This window comes from Nematostella vectensis, chromosome 5, assembly GCF_932526225.1.
Source record: "Nematostella vectensis chromosome 5, jaNemVect1.1, whole genome shotgun sequence".
Classification (NCBI taxonomy): domain Eukaryota; kingdom Metazoa; phylum Cnidaria; class Anthozoa; order Actiniaria; family Edwardsiidae; genus Nematostella; species Nematostella vectensis.
The window spans coordinates 17,714,224-17,734,799 of record NC_064038.1 but is presented as its reverse complement, the minus strand read 5'-3'; the positions used below and the strand labels follow the sequence as shown (position 1 = coordinate 17,734,799).

At 43.7% G+C, this 20,576-nt stretch overlaps 1 protein-coding gene across 1 annotated transcript in view; it reads left to right on the top strand.

The window, feature by feature from the left end:
- Window positions 1-18,767, top strand: part of LOC5503090 — a 30,548-nt gene extending 11,781 nt beyond the window's left edge. The window contains exons 7-12 of the mRNA XM_048727814.1: window positions 9,959-10,040; window positions 13,333-13,447; window positions 14,777-14,906; window positions 17,435-17,546; window positions 17,811-17,917; window positions 18,533-18,767. Coding sequence (XP_048583771.1) covers window positions 9,959-10,040; window positions 13,333-13,447; window positions 14,777-14,906; window positions 17,435-17,546; window positions 17,811-17,917; window positions 18,533-18,620 — 634 coding nt within the window. The 3' untranslated portion in view covers window positions 18,621-18,767. The remainder of the gene's footprint in view (window positions 1-9,958; window positions 10,041-13,332; window positions 13,448-14,776; window positions 14,907-17,434; window positions 17,547-17,810; window positions 17,918-18,532) is intronic.
- Window positions 18,768-20,576: the final 1,809 nt, after the last annotated feature.

Below are 20,576 nucleotides of genomic sequence, written 5' to 3'. Positions count from 1 at the left end.
ATGGGCATCTATATTACCATTTAGCACCCATTTAGTAGCACTGCACCAGTACTTGGGTTCCTAGACACTGATGGGTATCTATATTACCATTTAGCACCCATTTAGTAGCACTGCACCAGTACTTGGGTTCCTAGACACTGATGGGTATCTATATTACCATTTAGCACCCATTTAGTAGCACTGCACCAGTACTTGGGTTCCTAGACACTGATGGGTATCTATATTACCATTTAGCACCCATTTAGTAGCACTGCACCAGTACTTGGGTTCCTAGACACTGATGGGTATCTATATTACCATTTAGCACCCATTTAGTAGCACTACACCAGTACTTGGGTTCCTAGACACTGATGGGTATCTATATTACCATTTAGCACCCATTTAGTAGCACTGCACCAGTACTTGGGTTCCTAGACACTGATGGGCATCTATATTACCATTTAGCACCCATTTAGTAGCACTGCACCAGTACTTGGGTTCCTAGACACTGATGGGTATCTATATTACCATTTAGCACCCATTTAGTAGCACTGCACCAGTACTTGGGTTCCTAGACGCTGATGGGTATCTATATTACCATTTAGCACCCATTTAGTAGCACTGCACCAGTACTTGGGTTCCTAGACACTGATGGGCATCTATATTACCATTTAGCACCCATTTAGTAGCACTGCACCAGTACTTGGGTTCCTAGACACTGATGGGTATCTATATTACCATTTAGCACCCATTTAGTAGCACTGCACCAGTACTTGGGTTCCTAGACACTGATGGGTATCTATATTACCATTTAGCACCCATTTAGTAGCACTGCACCAGTACTTGGGTTCCTAGACACTGATGGGTATCTATATTACCATTTAGCACCCATTTAGTAGCACTGCACCAGTACTTGGGTTCCTAGACACTGATGGGTATCTATATTACCATTTAGCACCCATTTAGTAGCACTGCACCAGTACTTGGGTTCCTAGACGCCGATGGGCATCTATATTACCATTTAGCACCCATTTAGTAGCACTGCACCAGTACTTGGGTTCCTAGACACTGATGGGTATCTATATTACCATTCAGCACCCATTTAGTAGCACTGCACCAGTACTTGGGTTCCTAGACACTGATGGGTATCTATATTACCATTTAGCACCCATTTAGTAGCACTGCGCCAGTACTTGGGTTCCTAGACACTGATGGGTATCTATATTACCATTTAGCACCCATTTAGTAGCACTGCACCAGTACTTGGGTTCCTAGACACTGATGGGTATCTATATTACCATTCAGCACCCATTTAGTAGCACTGCACCAGTACTTGGGTTCCTAGACGCCGATGGGCATCTATATTACCATTTAGCACCCATTTAGTAGCACTGCACCAGTACTTGGGTTCCTAGACACTGATGGGTATCTATATTACCATTTAGCACCCATTTAGTAGCACTGCACCAGTACTTGGGTTCCTAGACGCCGATGGGCATCTATATTACCATTTAGCACCCATTTAGTAGCACTGCACCAGTACTTGGGTTCCTAGACGCTGATGGGTATCTATATTACCATTTAGCACCCATTTAGTAGCACTGCGCCAGTACTTGGGTTCCTAGACACTGATGGGTATCTATATTACCATTTAGCACCCATTTAGTAGCACTGCACCAGTACTTGGGTTCCTAGACACTGATGGGTATCTATATTACCATTTAGCACCCATTTAGTAGCACTGCACCAGTACTTGGGTTCCTAGACACTGATGGGTATCTATATTACCATTTAGCACCCATTTAGTAGCACTGCGCCAGTACTTGGGTTCCTAGACACTGATGGGTATCTATATTACCATTTAGCACCCATTTAGTAGCACTGCACCAGTACTTGGGTTCCTAGACACTGATGGGTATCTATATTACCATTCAGCACCCATTTAGTAGCACTGCACCAGTACTTGGGTTCCTAGACACTGATGGGTATCTATATTACCATTTAGCACCCATTTAGTAGCACTGCACCAGTACTTGGGTTCCTAGACACTGATGGGTATCTATATTACCATTTAGCACCCATTTAGTAGCACTGCACCAGTACTTGGGTTCCTAGACACTGATGGGTATCTATATTACCATTTAGCACCCATTTAGTAGCACTGCACCAGTACTTGGGTTCCTAGACACTGATGGGTATCTATATTACCATTTAGCACCCATTTAGTAGCACTGCACCAGTACTTGGGTTCCTAGACACTGATGGGTATCTATATTACCATTTAGCACCCATTTAGTAGCACTGCACCAGTACTTGGGTTCCTAGACACTGATGGGTATCTATATTACCATTTAGCACCCATTTAGTAGCACTGCACCAGTACTTGGGTTCCTAGACACTGATGGGTATCTATATTACCATTTAGCACCCATTTAGTAGCACTGCACCAGTACTTGGGTTCCTAGACACTGATGGGTATCTATATTACCATTTAGCACCCATTTAGTAGCACTGCACCAGTACTTGGGTTCCTAGACACTGATGGGTATCTATATTACCATTTAGCACCCATTTAGTAGCACTGCACCAGTACTTGGGTTCCTAGACACTGATGGGTATCTATATTACCATTTAGCACCCATTTAGTAGCACTGCACCAGTACTTGGGTTCCAGCACCCATTTAGTAGCACTGCACCAGTACTTGGGTTCCTAGACACTGATGGGTATCTATATTACCATTTAGCACCCATTTAGTAGCACTGCACCAGTACTTGGGTTCCTAGACGCTGATGGGTATCTATATTACCATTTAGCACCCATTTAGTAGCACTGCGCCAGTACTTGGGTTCCTAGACACTGATGGGTATCTATATTACCATTTAGCACCCATTTAGTAGCACTGCACCAGTACTTGGGTTCCTAGACACTGATGGGTATCTATATTACCATTTAGCACCCATTTAGTAGCACTGCACCAGTACTTGGGTTCCTAGACACTGATGGGTATCTATATTACCATTTAGCACCCATTTAGTAGCACTGCGCCAGTACTTGGGTTCCTAGACACTGATGGGTATCTATATTACCATTTAGCACCCATTTAGTAGCACTGCACCAGTACTTGGGTTCCTAGACACTGATGGGTATCTATATTACCATTCAGCACCCATTTAGTAGCACTGCACCAGTACTTGGGTTCCTAGACACTGATGGGTATCTATATTACCATTTAGCACCCATTTAGTAGCACTGCACCAGTACTTGGGTTCCTAGACACTGATGGGTATCTATATTACCATTTAGCACCCATTTAGTAGCACTGCACCAGTACTTGGGTTCCTAGACACTGATGGGTATCTATATTACCATTTAGCACCCATTTAGTAGCACTGCACCAGTACTTGGGTTCCTAGACACTGATGGGTATCTATATTACCATTTAGCACCCATTTAGTAGCACTGCACCAGTACTTGGGTTCCTAGACACTGATGGGTATCTATATTACCATTTAGCACCCATTTAGTAGCACTGCACCAGTACTTGGGTTCCTAGACACTGATGGGCATCTATATTACCATTTAGCACCCATTTAGTAGCACTGCACCAGTACTTGGGTTCCTAGACACTGATGGGTATCTATATTACCATTTAGCACCCATTTAGTAGCACTGCACCAGTACTTGGGTTCCTAGACACTGATGGGTATCTATATTACCATTTAGCACCCATTTAGTAGCACTGCACCAGTACTTGGGTTCCTAGACACTGATGGGTATCTATATTACCATTTAGCACCCATTTAGTAGCACTGCACCAGTACTTGGGTTCCTAGACACTGATGGGTATCTATATTACCATTTAGCACCCATTTAGTAGCACTGCACCAGTACTTGGGTTCCTAGACACTGATGGGTATCTATATTACCATTTAGCACCCATTTAGTAGCACTGCACCAGTACTTGGGTTCCTAGACACTGATGGGTATCTATATTACCATTTAGCACCCATTTAGTAGCACTGCACCAGTACTTGGGTTCCAGCACCCATTTAGTAGCACTGCACCAGTACTTGGGTTCCTAGACACTGATGGGTATCTATATTACCATTTAGCACCCATTTAGTAGCACTGCACCAGTACTTGGGTTCCTAGACGCTGATGGGTATCTATATTACCATTTAACACCCATTTAGTAGCACTGCACCAGCACTTGGGTTCCTAGACACTGATGGGTATCTATATTACCATTTAGCACCCATTTAGTAGCACTGCACCAGTACTTGGGTTCCTAGACACTGATGGGTATCTATATTACCATTTAGCACCCATTTAGTAGCACTGCACCAGTACTTGGGTTCCTAGACACTGATGGGTATCTATATTACCATTTAGCACCCATTTAGTAGCACTGCACCAGTACTTGGGTTCCTAGACACTGATGGGTATCTATATTACCATTTAGCACCCATTTAGTAGCACTGCACCAGTACTTGGGTTCCTAGACACTGATGGGTATCTATATTACCATTTAGCACCCATTTAGTAGCACTGCACCAGTACTTGGGTTCCTATACACTGATGGGTATCTATATTACCATTTAACACCCATTTAGTAGCACTGCACCAGCACTTGGGTTCCTAGACACTGATGGGTATCTATATTACCATTTAGCACCCATTTAGTAGCACTGCACCAGTACTTGGGTTCCTAGACACTGATGGGTATCTATATTACCATTTAGCACCCATTTAGTAGCACTGCACCAGTACTTGGGTTCCTAGACGCTGATGGGTATCTATATTACCATTTAGCACCCATTTAGTAGCACTGCACCAGTACTTGGGTTCCTAGACGCTGATGGGTATCTATATTACCATTTAGCACCCATTTAGTAGCACTGCACCAGTACTTGGGTTCCTAGACACTGATGGGTATCTATATTACCATTTAGCACCCATTTAGTAGCACTGCACCAGTACTTGGGTTCCTAGACGCTGATGGGTATCTATATTACCATTTAGCACCCATTTAGTAGCACTGCACCAGTACTTGGGTTCCTAGACACTGATGGGTATCTATATTACCATTTAGCACCCATTTAGTAGCACTGCACCAGTACTTGGGTTCCTAGACACTGATGGGTATCTATATTACCATTTAGCACCCATTTAGTAGCACTGCACCAGTACTTGGGTTCCTAGACACTGATGGGTATCTATATTACCATTTAGCACCCATTTAGTAGCACTGCACCAGTACTTGGGTTCCTAGACGCCGATGGGTATCTATATTACCATTTAGCACCCATTTAGTAGCACTGCACCAGTACTTGGGTTCCTAGACGCTGATGGGTATCTATATTACCATTTAGCACCCATTTAGTAGCACTGCACCAGTACTTGGGTTCCTAGACACTGATGGGTATCTATATTACCATTTAGCACCCATTTAGTAGCACTGCACCAGTACTTGGGTTCCTAGACGCTGATGGGTATCTATATTACCATTTAGCACCCATTTAGTAGCACTGCACCAGTACTTGGGTTCCTAGACACTGATGGGTATCTATATTACCATTTAGCACCCATTTAGTAGCACTGCACCAGTACTTGGGTTCCTAGACACTGATGGGTATCTATATTACCATTTAGCACCCATTTAGTAGCACTGCACCAGTACTTGGGTTCCTAGACACTGATGGGTATCTATATTACCATTTAGCACCCATTTAGTAGCACTGCACCAGTACTTGGGTTCCTAGACGCCGATGGGTATCTATATTACCATTTAGCACCCATTTAGTAGCACTGCACCAGTACTTGGGTTCCTAGACACTGATGGGTATCTATATTACCATTTAGCACCCATTTAGTAGCACTGCACCAGTACTTGGGTTCCTAGACACTGATGGGTATCTATATTACCATTTAGCACCCATTTAGTAGCACTGCACCAGTACTTGGGTTCCTAGACACTGATGGGTATCTATATTACCATTTAGCACCCATTTAGTAGCACTGCACCAGTACTTGGGTTCCTAGACACTGATGGGTATCTATATTACCATTTAGCACCCATTTAGTAGCACTGCACCAGTACTTGGGTTCCTAGACACTGATGGGTATCTATATTACCATTTAGCACCCATTTAGTAGCACTGCACCAGTACTTGGGTTCCTAGACACTGATGGGTATCTATATTACCATTTAGCACCCATTTAGTAGCACTGCACCAGTACTTGGGTTCCTAGACACTGATGGGTATCTATATTACCATTTAGCACCCATTTAGTAGCACTGCACCAGTACTTGGGTTCCTAGATGCTGATGGGTATCTATATTACCATTTAGCACCCATTTAGTAGCACTGCACCAGTACTTGGGTTCCTAGACGCTGATGGGTATCTATATTACCATTTAGCACCCATTTAGTAGCACTGCACCAGTACTTGGGTTCCTAGACACTGATGGGTATCTATATTACCATTTAGCACCCATTTAGTAGCACTGCACCAGTACTTGGGTTCCTAGACGCTGATGGGTATCTATATTACCATTTAGCACCCATTTAGTAGCACTGCACCAGTACTTGGGTTCCTAGACACTGATGGGTATCTATATTACCATTTAGCACCCATTTAGTAGCACTGCACCAGTACTTGGGTTCCTAGACACTGATGGGTATCTATATTACCATTTAGCACCCATTTAGTAGCACTGCACCAGTACTTGGGTTCCTAGACACTGATGGGTATCTATATTACCATTTAGCACCCATTTAGTAGCACTGCACCAGTACTTGGGTTCCTAGACACTGATGGGTATCTATATTACCATTTAGCACCCATTTAGTAGCACTGCACCAGTACTTGGGTTCCTAGACACTGATGGGTATCTATATTACCATTTAGCACCCATTTAGTAGCACTGCACCAGTACTTGGGTTCCTAGACACTGATGGGTACCTATATTACCATTTAGCACCCATTTAGTAGCACTGCACCAGTACTTGGGTTCCTAGACGCTGATGGGTACCTATATTACCATTTAGCACCCATTTAGTAGCACTGCACCAGTACTTGGGTTCCTAGACACTGATGGGTATCTATATTACCATTTAGCACCCATTTAGTAGCACTGCACCAGTACTTGGGTTCCTAGACACTGATGGGTATCTATATTACCATTTAGCACCCATTTAGTAGCACTGCACCAGTACTTGGGTTCCTAGACACTGATGGGTATCTATATTACCATTTAGCACCCATTTAGTAGCACTGCACCAGTACTTGGGTTCCTAGACACTGATGGGTATCTATATTACCATTTAGCACCCATTTAGTAGCACTGCACCAGTACTTGGGTTCCTAGACACTGATGGGTATCTATATTACCATTTAGCACCCATTTAGTAGCACTGCACCAGTACTTGGGTTCCTAGACACTGATGGGTATCTATATTACCATTTAGCACCCATTTAGTAGCACTGCACCAGTACTTGGGTTCCTAGACACTGATGGGTATCTATATTACCATTTAGCACCCATTTAGTAGCACTGCACCAGTACTTGGGTTCCTAGACACTGATGGGTATCTATATTACCATTTAGCACCCATTTAGTAGCACTGCACCAGTACTTGGGTTCCTAGACACTGATGGGTATCTATATTACCATTTAGCACCCATTTAGTAGCACTGCACCAGTACTTGGGTTCCTAGACACTGATGGGTATCTATATTACCATTTAGCACCCATTTAGTAGCACTGCACCAGTACTTGGGTTCCTAGACGCTGATGGGTATCTATATTACCATTTAGCACCCATTTAGTAGCACTGCACCAGTACTTGGGTTCCTAGACACTGATGGGTATCTATATTACCATTTAGCACCCATTTAGTAGCACTGCACCAGTACTTGGGTTCCTAGACGCTGATGGGTATCTATATTACCATTTAGCACCCATTTAGTAGCACTGCACCAGTACTTGGGTTCCTAGACACTGATGGGTATCTATATTACCATTTAGCACCCATTTAGTAGCACTGCACCAGTACTTGGGTTCCTAGACACTGATGGGTATCTATATTACCATTTAGCACCCATTTAGTAGCACTGCACCAGTACTTGGGTTCCTAGACACTGATGGGTATCTATATTACCATTTAGCACCCATTTAGTAGCACTGCACCAGTACTTGGGTTCCTAGACACTGATGGGTACCTATATTACCATTTAGCACCCATTTAGTAGCACTGCACCAGTACTTGGGTTCCTAGACGCTGATGGGTACCTATATTACCATTTAGCACCCATTTAGTAGCACTGCACCAGTACTTGGGTTCCTAGACACTGATGGGTACCTATATTACCATTTAGCACCCATTTAGTAGCACTGCACCAGTACTTGGGTTCCTAGACGCTGATGGGTACCTATATTACCATTTAGCACCCATTTAGTAGCACTGCACCAGTACTTGGGTTCCTAGACACTGATGGGTATCTATATTACCATTTAGCACCCATTTAGTAGCACTGCACCAGTACTTGGGTTCCTAGACACTGATGGGTATCTATATTACCATTTAGCACCCATTTAGTAGCACTGCACCAGTACTTGGGTTCCTAGACACTGATGGGTATCTATATTACCATTTAGCACCCATTTAGTAGCACTGCACCAGTACTTGGGTTCCTAGACACTGATGGGTATCTATATTACCATTTAGCACCCATTTAGTAGCACTGCACCAGTACTTGGGTTCCTAGACACTGATGGGTATCTATATTACCATTTAGCACCCATTTAGTAGCACTGCACCAGTACTTGGGTTCCTAGACACTGATGGGTATCTATATTACCATTTAGCACCCATTTAGTAGCACTGCACCAGTACTTGGGTTCCTAGACACTGATGGGTATCTATATTACCATTTAGCACCCATTTAGTAGCACTGCACCAGTACTTGGGTTCCTAGACACTGATGGGTATCTATATTACCATTTAGCACCCATTTAGTAGCACTGCACCAGTACTTGGGTTCCTAGACACTGATGGGTATCTATATTACCATTTAGCACCCATTTAGTAGCACTGCACCAGTACTTGGGTTCCTAGACACTGATGGGTATCTATATTACCATTTAGCACCCATTTAGTAGCACTGCACCAGTACTTGGGTTCCTAGACACTGATGGGTATCTATATTACCATTTAGCACCCATTTAGTAGCACTGCACCAGTACTTGGGTTCCTAGACACTGATGGGTATCTATATTACCATTTAGCACCCATTTAGTAGCACTGCACCAGTACTTGGGTTCCTAGACACTGATGGGTATCTATATTACCATTTAGCACCCATTTAGTAGCACTGCACCAGTACTTGGGTTCCTAGACGCTGATGGGTATCTATATTACCATTTAGCACCCATTTAGTAGCACTGCACCAGTACTTGGGTTCCTAGACACTGATGGGTATCTATATTACCATTTAGCACCCATTTAGTAGCACTGCACCAGTACTTGGGTTCCTAGACACTGATGGGTATCTATATTACCATTTAGCACCCATTTAGTAGCACTGCACCAGTACTTGGGTTCCTAGACACTGATGGGTATCTATATTACCATTTAGCACCCATTTAGTAGCACTGCACCAGTACTTGGGTTCCTAGACACTGATGGGTATCTATATTACCATTTAGCACCCATTTAGTAGCACTGCACCAGTACTTGCAGCAGTAGCACTTGCACAGTACTTCTCTACGCCAGGATACCTGTCATCAACCTTTTGAGATTTTACTGAGCCTCAATGAGAGTAGATGTACCTATATGGGCTAACAAGAGACAATTATCAAGATCCCTTATTACTTAGTGTTTTGTTGCGCCAGAAACGTCTTCCTTTTATTTTTTGTTAGCACACCCATAAATTATTGTTACTGAATATCAACTTGTGGTATTTTCCTGACAGGTGGCAGCCTTTTGACTTGATGCTTAGTGAGACTGGTCTCCTGGTCGGATGTCTGAATTGTTCCAAAGAAAATGTTATTAAAGTAAGTCTGTGGCTGATTAGCAAAATGCAAAATGGTGTTTTGTTGGAAAGCCTGAAGTCATTTATAACAACAAAATCGTCATCATCATCGCCATCCTTCATCAAAATCTCACGGTTGCTCTAGAAGCGTTGCTTCTGAGCCAACTGTTTATTTTTCATACCATTTCACATCCTTGGACATTACCCGCTGATATCCCAGCTGAAAAATTTAGTTTTTCATTAGTGTTCATTTTGTTGCATTTCTGTGTAGGTTCCTACTTTGCTTTTGTATATTTTAGATAATTTTGGTATCAGGTGGAACTAATAACGTAAATTGTATAATAGTCAAAATAAATAAGAATTTATTATAGATAAAAAGAATTGCGGTTTGTTCGCCGACAACCCTGGACGTTTCGCCGACACGTTTTATTGCAGAATAGATTGCTACAAACATGTTGTATAATTTAAACTTGAATCCTCCTTGCATTCGAAGCGGCAAAACAAGAAGACATTACAAAATGTTATTTTTTTTCACTTGTTTTTATTATCAACTATTTGTACATGTTTTGTACTTTAATTTTTCACGCGTATATTTAGAGGAGCAATAAATATGTTTATATATGATAAAACTAGCTAAACACTAAGTCTAGCGGGACCGCTAAGACGAGAACAAGCTGCAAGGAGCTGCATGGCCTAGCTGAAGATCGTACTCTTGCATGGCCTAGCGTTGCTGAAGATCGTACTCTTGCATGGCCGAGCGTTGCTGAAGATCGTACTCTTGCATGGCCTAGCGTTGCTGAAGATCGTACTCTTGCATGGCCTAGCGTTGCTGAAGATCGTACTCTTGCATGGCCTAGCGTTGCTGAAGATCGTACTCTTGCATGGCCTAGCGTTGCTGAAGATCGTACTCTTGCATGGCCTAGCGTTGCTGAAGATCGTACTCTTGCATGGCCGAGCGTTGCTGAAGATCGTACTCTTGCATGGCCGAGCGTTGCTGAAGATCGTACTCTTGCATGGCCGAGCGTTGCTGAAGATCGTACTCTTGCATGGCCTAGCGTTGCTGAAGATCGTACTCTTGCATGGCCTAGCGTTGCTGAAGATCGTACTCTTGCATGGCCTAGCGTTGCTGAAGATCGTACTCTTGCATGGCCTAGCGTTGCTGAAGATCGTACTCTTGCATGGCCTAGCGTTGCTGAAGATCGTACTCTTGCATGGCCTAGCGTTGCTGAAGATCGTACTCTTGCATGGCCTAGCGTTGCTGAAGATCGTACTCTTGCATGGCCTAGCGTTGCTGAAGATCGTACTCTTGCATGGCCTAGCGTTGCTGAAGATCGTACTCTTGCATGGCCGAGCGTTGCTGAAGATCGTACTCTTGCATGGCCGAGCGTTGCTGAAGATCGTACTCTTGCATGGCCTAGCGTTGCTGAAGATCGTACTCTTGCATGGCCTAGCGTTGCTGAAGATCGTACTCTTGCATGGCCTAGCGTTGCTGAAGATCGTACTCTTGCATGGCCTAGCGTTGCTGAAGATCGTACTCTTGCATGGCCTAGCGTTGCTGAAGATCGTACTCTTGCATGGCCTAGCGTTGCTGAAGATCGTACTCTTGCATGGCCGAGCGTTGCTGAAGATCGTACTCTTGCATGGCCTAGCGTTGCTGAAGATCGTACTCTTGCATGGCCTAGCGTTGCTGAAGATCGTACTCTTGCATGGCCTAGCGTTGCTGAAGATCGTACTCTTGCATGGCCTAGCGTTGCTGAAGATCGTACTCTTGCATGGCCTAGCGTTGCTGAAGATCGTACTCTTGCATGGCCGAGCGTTGCTGAAGATCGTACTCTTGCATGGCCGAGCGTTGCTGAAGATCGTACTCTTGCATGGCCGAGCGTTGCTGAGGATCGTACTCTTGCATGGCCGAGCGTTGCTGAAGATCGTACTCTTGCATGGCCGAGCGTTGCTGAAGATCGTACTCTTGCATGGCCTAGCGTTGCTGAAGATCGTACTCTTGCATGGCCGAGCGTTGCTGAAGATCGTACTCTTGCATGGCCTAGCGTTGCTGAAGATCGTACTCTGCCCAGTGCGGGAAAACTTTCGCCTGAAGGTTTCTGTATTTTTGGCGTTGGATGCGCGTGAGTTTCTGGTCACAAACTAGGCGAATTTGGACATGAACTAGTCGGGCCTCTCTGTTTAGAAGGTCGATGAGAGAGTACAATGGAAGATGTACCCTGTTGCCCGCTCGGCGGTTCACAGCGTTATCTAGCCCTCTATGTCGTTGTTTGTGCGGATGGGCTGGCCAAAGACGCTCCAGTCTTTTGGTGGGAAGGATGAGTTGTCGATCCCTTGCTGCTGCATGTATCCCATTAGGCCTTTCAGGGGCTCCACTTGCGCTTCCAAGCGCAGTCTCGCGAAGACGTGCAGTAACTTACATAAAAATAATCTGTATCTCACAAGCTTTTATTAGATACTAGTTGTTTGGGGTAAACGTTAGAGCTTAAGTCGCACATCGCGAGTTTGAGGTTATAGTTGTATTTATGGCGGCTTGTTGTCACTTGAGTTTCAGAATGCTTTCTTGTCTTTTATGCGCGCCTTAGTGGATTCTGAGTAACTTATATGATCATCTGTATCTAATCGCGGATTTGAGCACGCTTTTATTATGATGATCTTGTCTGCTCTTTTCCACTTTGGTAAGATTTAGATGATAACAAGGACTAATTTTAGCTTTAAGCTAATCACCAAAATTAAAAAAAAAAACTGATAAACTGATGATTTCAAGTTACCTGTGCCTTTTTCAGTTTTGCTTTTATTTAGTTATTATAGCCAAATTCGTTGTTGCGCGACCTGTCAGAATCCAAAATTCCTTTCTTCGTTTGGGAATAGCGCGTTGTCAATCAAACCAAACAATCAAAACCAGAGAAACCCCCCAAAGCTTGTGTCTGACTATGTGCTATCCCCAAATGAGACATGGATTTTGGATTCGCCGAGGTTGTGCAACAACGAATTTGGCTGTAACTGTTAATTACAGTCTTAAACTGGCTTAAATTGGCACCTTCCTGGATAATGACTGTTATTATTTATCATCAACTTCAATCCAAGCGAAACAATCACAATAACTACTTGTTATCATCGTCATCATCAACAGCAATGCCCTGCTGTCTTGGATCATCATCCAGGAATGATCGAAAGTGACTTTTTTCCAGTTGGCTAGGGGATTGGAACAGTAAAGTATAGAACTTTTTTATTTAGCCAGGTGTTTACCAACTATAATCCAACTCGCTGGCCAGTGCCGTTATTGATCCTCTAACTCTCATCATCAATTTCAGGACATTCACTATGGTGCAAACTCGGGCTGGTGTAAAAAGTGTCACCAGAAACTCTTCTTCAAGGTGGAGTCAGCAAAGTTCCTCAAGCTGCAGCCAGCTGTAGACCTTCTACCAGGTTTGATGAATCGAAGAGCGTAACTTACATTGTGACCCATGCTACAGCAGACAACATATAACTTATAGTATAGTGTGACATGTGCTACAACAGACAACATATAACTTATAGTATAGTGTGACACATGCTACAACAGACAACATGTAACTTATAGTATAGTGTGACGCATGCTACAACAGACAACAGACAACATATAACTTATAGTATAGTGTGACACGTGCTACACCAGACAACATATAACTTATAGTATAGTGTGACACGTGCTACAGCAGACAGCATATAACTTATAGTATAGTGTGACACGTGCTACACCAGACAACATATAACTTATAGTATAGTGTGACACGTGCTACAGCAGACAGCATATAACTTATAGTATAGTGTGACACGTGCTACACCAGACAACATATAACTTATAGTATAGTGTGACACGTGCTACAGCAGACAGCATATAACTTATAGTATAGTGTGACATGTGCTACAACAGACAACATATAACTTATAGTATAGTGTGACACGTGCTACACCAGACAACATATAACTTATAGTATAGTGTGACACGTGCTACAGCAGACAGCATATAACTTATAGTATAGTGTGACACGTGCTACAACAGACAACATATAACTTATAGTATAGTGTGACATGTGCTACAACAGACAACATATAACTTATAGTATAGTGTGACACGTGCTACAACAGACAACATATAACTTATAGTATAGTGTGACACGTGCTACACCAGACAGCATATAACTTATAGTATAGTGTGACACGTGCTACAACAGACAACATATAACTTATAGTATAGTGTGACAAGTGCTACACCAGACAACATATAACTTATAGTATAGTGTGACACGTGCTACAACAGACAACATATAACTTATAGTATAGTGTGACACGTGCTACACCAGACAACATATAACTTATAGTATAGTGTGACACGTGCTACAACAGACAACATATAACTTATAGTATAGTGTGACATGTGCTACAACAGACAACATATAACTTATAGTATAGTGTGACACGTGCTACACCAGACAACATATAACTTATAGTATAGTGTGACACGTGCTACACCAGACAACAAGAGAAGATTTTAGGGGAGTTAGCCGAAGATGTGGAAATCACTGTTCTGATTGATATGAACTGACTGGTAGGACGTTTTGTTCTTGATGCATGTTTATGCATTTATTTGCCACGTTGATTGGTGGAGTTCCAATGAGCTGACCTGGTAAAACTTTAAAACATTAAAACGCGCCACACCACCTTCCCCACTTGTCTTTCATGTTGGAAAATGATTCAAAGTGTGATGCCTTACAGAAGCTGCAAAGCAAGCCCTGATGGTGGAGAAGCCCAAGCGACAACCCAAGACTCCGGGTTTGAAGGAAGGCTTTCCTCTGCCAGAAAATGGCACTTGCAAGCACTACAAGAAAAGTTATAGGTGGTTGAGGTAAGTTCCTTGATAATTTAGTTAAAACAGGTTTCAATTTTCGCGCTTACTAGGTGAACAAGTGCTTTACCATACACGCATCACCCCTCACATACCCGGTAAAACACCCCTCACATACCCGGTAAAACACCCTCACATACCCGGTAAAACACCCCTCACATACCCGGTAAAACACCACTCACATACCCGGTAAAACACCACTCACATACCCGGTAAAACACCACTCACATACCCGGTAAAACACCACTCACATACCCGGTAAAACACCCCTCACATACCCGGTAAAACACCCCTCACATACCCGGTAAAACACCCCTCACATACCCGGTAAAACACCCCTCACATACCCGGTAAAACACCACTCACATACCCGGTAAAACACCACTCACATACCCGGTAAAACACCCTCACATACCCGGTAAAACACCCCTCACATACCCGGTAAAACACCCCTCACATACCCGGTAAAACACCCCTCACATACCCGGTAAAACACCCCTCACATACCCGGTAAAACACCCCTCACATACCCGGTAAAACACCACTCACATACCCGGTAAAACACCACTCACATACCCGGTAAAACACCCTCACATACCCGGTAAAACACCCCTCACATACCCGGTAAAACACCCCTCACATACCCGGTAAAACACCCCTCACATACTTGGTAAAACACCCCTCACATACCCGGTAAAACACCACTCACATACCCGGTAAAACACCCCTCACATACCCGGTAAAACACCCCTCACATACCCGGTAAAACACCCCTCACATGCCCGGTAAAACACCCCTCACATGCCCGGTAAAACACCACTCACATGCCCGGGAAAACACCACTCAGTTACCCGGTAAAACACCACTCAGTTACCCGGTAAAACACCACTCAGTTACCCGGTAAAACACCACTCACATACCCGGTAAAACACCACTCACATACCCGGTAAAACACCACTCACATACCCGGTAAAACACCACTCACATACCCGGTAAAACACCACTCACATACCCGGTAAAACACCCCTCACATACCCGGTAAAACACCCCTCACATACCCGGTAAAACACCCCTCACATACCCGGTAAAACACCCCTCACATACCCGGTAAAACACCACTCAGTTACCCGGTAAAGCACCACTCAGTTACCCGGTAAAACACCACTCAGTTACCCGGTAAAACACCACTCAGTTACCCGGTAAAACACCACTCAGTTACCCGGTAAAACACCCCTCACATACCCGGTAAAACACCACTCACATACCCGGTAAAACACCACTCACTTACCCGGTAAAACACCACTCACTTACCCGGTAAAACACCACTCACTTACCCGGTAAAACACCACTCACTTACCCGGTAAAATACATACATACACACGCAATGCGTATATGCACACGCCATGCGTACATACACACGCCATGCGTACATACACACGCCATGCGTACATACACACGCGATGCGTACATACACGCGATGCGTACATACACGCGATGCGTACATGCACACGCCATGCGTACATGCACACGCCATGCGTACATGCACACGCCATGCGTACATACACACGCCATGCGTACATACATGAGATGCGTACATACACGAGATGCGTACATACACACGCCATGCGCACATACATGAGATGCGTACATACACACGCCATGCGTACATACACACGCTATGCGTACATATACGCGATGCGTACATGCACAAGCCATGCGTACATGCACACCGCATGCGTACATGCACACGCCATGCGTACATACACACGCCATGCGTACATACACACGCCATGCGTACATACACGCGATGCGTACATGCACACGCCATGCGTACATGCACACGCCATGCGTACATACACACGCCATGCGTACATACATGAGATGCGTACATACACGAGATGCGTACATACACACGCCATGCGTACATACACACGCCATGCGTACATACACACGCCATGCGTACATACACACGCCATGCGTACACACACACGCCATGCGTACACACACACGCCATGCGTACACACACACGCCATGCGTACATACACACGCCATGCGTACATACACGCCATGCGTACATTCACACGCCATGCGTACATTCACACGCCATGCGTACATACACACGCCATGCGTACATACATGAGATGCGTACATAAATGAGATGCGTACATACACGAGATGCGTACATACACACGCCATGCGTACATACACACGTGATGCGTACATACACACGCCATGCGTACACACACACGCCATGCGTACACACACACGCCATGCGTACATACACACGCCATGCGTACATACACGAGATGCGTACATACACACGCCATGCGTACATTCACACGCCATGCGTACATACACGAGATGCGTACATACACGAGATGCGTACATACACACGCCATGCGTACATACACACGCCATGCGTACATACACACGCCATGCGTACACACACACGCCATGCGTACACACACACGCCTTGCGTACATATACAGGTCGTGACGTGAATCCTCTAAATGATCTAATGCTGTCAGGTTCCCATGCTGTGGTAAATGCTACCCTTGTGATGTCTGCCACGAGGAGAGTGAAAATCATGAGATGGTGTTCGCCTCCCGTATGGTGTGCGGCTACTGCTCTAAAGAACAGGTGAGTTCAAGATGGTATGTCACGCAAAGAACAGGCGAGTTCAAAATGGTATGTCACGCAAAGATCAGCTGAGTTCAAGATGGTATGTCACGCAAAGATCAGCTGAGTTCGAGATGGTATGTCACGCAAAGATCAGGTGAGTTCGAGATGGTTCGTCACGCAAAGAACAGGTGAGTTCAAGATGCTATGTCACGCAAACAACTGCTGAATAAGAGTCGGGAGGGATGAATGAGAGCCTCACCACTAACTCCCTGCTCTGTTCAGTTCTTCTCTCAGAACCCTTGTGTCGCGTGCAAGTCATCCATGACCCGCGCCAAGTCGGCACACTGGGAAGGAGGCAAGGGATGTCGTGACAAGACAGTGATGGACAGGTACACACCGACGTCACGCAACACGCAATATAGTCACGCACCATTTCATTTAAAGTTCTTATAACCTTTCAGTTATAAACTTCCAAATTCTGAAAAGGGAATTGAATTTGATTGAACATTGAATTTTCTACAGAGCTTTAAAAATTTTCTTGGCCGCGCGAAAGGAGATTAAATTGAGAGAAATCAATAAATCCTGAGTAAATCCTGAGACGGCGATTTTTTGTATTGCAATGCAACCTGCGATGAAACGAGAACCATTTAAAGCAGAGAATTATATGCGAAAAAATAGAATATGGTTTTGTTGTAAGTTTCAAAAATTTTGATTTGATTGACATCCCGATCTACGTCATCTAGTTTACGGCCTTTTTTCCGAAGGCTGACCAAAATACCTCAATATTACAGATTTGAGTTATTCGCGCGGGTTTTATATGGTCCATACGAGCCACATAACAGTTGGAAGAGGAAAATATAAAGAATCAACCAAATCTAACAATTCTGAAAGGTTATATGGACTGAAAAGAAAGAAAGAATGACGCGATTTTGACCCCCCCCCCCCCCTCCTTCTCCTAGATCCGCCACTTTGGTTACCATAGTGACAATGTGCTGTTGTTTCAGGGGCGACGAAAAGAAGTACAAGAACCTGACAAAAACAACATCCCGGAAAGCTGAAAATAAAAATCCTAAAACGAAAAATAAGAAATAGTATACAAAAAACACATACTGCCATGTTATTTTAACTAAAAATATATAAATAACATTAAATGCACTGAGTGTCCAAATATGTAAATAACATTTTGTATATTATAACAGAAAAAAAGATGAGCATTTCAATAAAACTTTGTCAATGCAATTGTGTTTATTCTCAAGCTTCAAAGTTTAGTGGAATAAAGATGAGCGACTTTACTTTGTGTACTGGCTCGTACAAAGAATTGAGCAAGTAAAAAGCAAAAACTGACAATTTCAGTACTCCCCGTTAGTGCAGTTTTTGTTATCGTATGGTTATGTCACTCCAAATCCGTGATATTTGGTTGCCCTCGGTATAAATATCGAAATCCCAGTATCTAAACTAATTTGCATCGTTCTGATATTACCCTTTAGGAAAAGGTCCATTATTTAAGTGAGGGGAGGGCAGGGCTGCTACGTATGGGGGGAGGGTTGCGATTGTTTAGCGTTCGACAAGTTAGAGGTTTATTTGAATAAATGATAAAATAATACTTCAAGCAATTTGTTTTTGTTCCATTTCTCTTATAAAACAAACAAAGAAATAATAAAACAAAGGGTTAGTGATCAGCCAAGACAGCGGCTGCCAAAAGGTGGTCTTGCTGTGGCGGATCCAGGGGAGGTGGCCTGGGTACACGGGCACACCCCCCCTCCCCCTCGGTTTAATTTTTTTTTTTTTTCTAAAATCAAAAACGATTTTAAAACCTTACGAAATAAAATAATAATATTAAATAATAGATAGCGATCCGTTGGACGATAGAGTATAGTGTCTTATATAACGGCTAGATTTCGGAGTTCCTGGAATCTGCGGGGTTCATTTCGGGGACTCTTGGGGATCGTTTCGGGTCCCGGGATCAGTCTGGGAACTTTTGGGGATCGTTTCGGGTCCTGGGATCATTTCGGGTCCTGTACAGCCCCCCTCCCCTTATGACCTCAATAAACAAAAAAGACTTTTTTAATTTTTAATCTGGAAAATAAATACTGCGAAGTTGGCCTCCTTGTCCGAGTTGATGATCCAGTCGGTGCTAGAAGGAAAAGTGAAGGAAGTTAAACATCAGCTGCAAAAAAGGAGACAAGCTGTGAACCACATCTCGAAATTTTGGGCTGCTAGTAAAATGAAGTTTATAGATAAAAACATGCGATCAATACATGCCACTGAGAAGGATCTCTGCGATTTCTAACACATACAAATTAATAAGTGCTAGATTCAACTGCGACAGCGTTGCGATTGAAGAAGGGAAGAGAGTGGCCAAAGGAAAAAAGGAGCAAAAAAGAAGAAAGTCAGAAGAAGGGAAAATGCTGCCAATAAACTTGCGCATCAACTTGTTTCCCAACCCTATACCACAGATTTTGCGAATTGCGTCATGTGAGAAGAGGCTGAAGAAAAGGTCAGCACCCGTAGACTCGGAAAGCTAAACTGCTACCAAGGTTTCTCCTAAAGGCGATCGAGTATCTGATCAAGGCTGGTGCATTTGATGATGAAGATGAAGCTCAAAGGCTCATGGATGTGCTCTCAGCCAGAAAGGCATCGAACTCAAAGGGATCATAATCATTAAAAAAAGACATAAAAACATCAGATAGTAGCTCGGACACAGATTAGAAAACCTGGATCATTAAACGCAGCGTACTACACAATCTCTCATGCATCTTAGCCATTCTTAGTGTCTGACACTGAGGGGCGGGCCATTTGACTTTCGGGGGACGGGGAGGGGGGAATTCAAGTCAGCAGGAATTTTTTCTCTCATTATCAAAAGGCGGTAATTCTTTTTGGCATACTTTTTTTATCATGTTAAATGGCGCAAGGATTTTTTCAATCAGTTGTTTGCTTTTCAACCCCCCCCCCCCCCCCCGAAAAAGTCAAATGGCCCGCTGCTAAATTGTCGCACGTGTTATTCACATTTATCTGCTTTCAGTAAAATATGAGGAGTCCCTTGGTAAT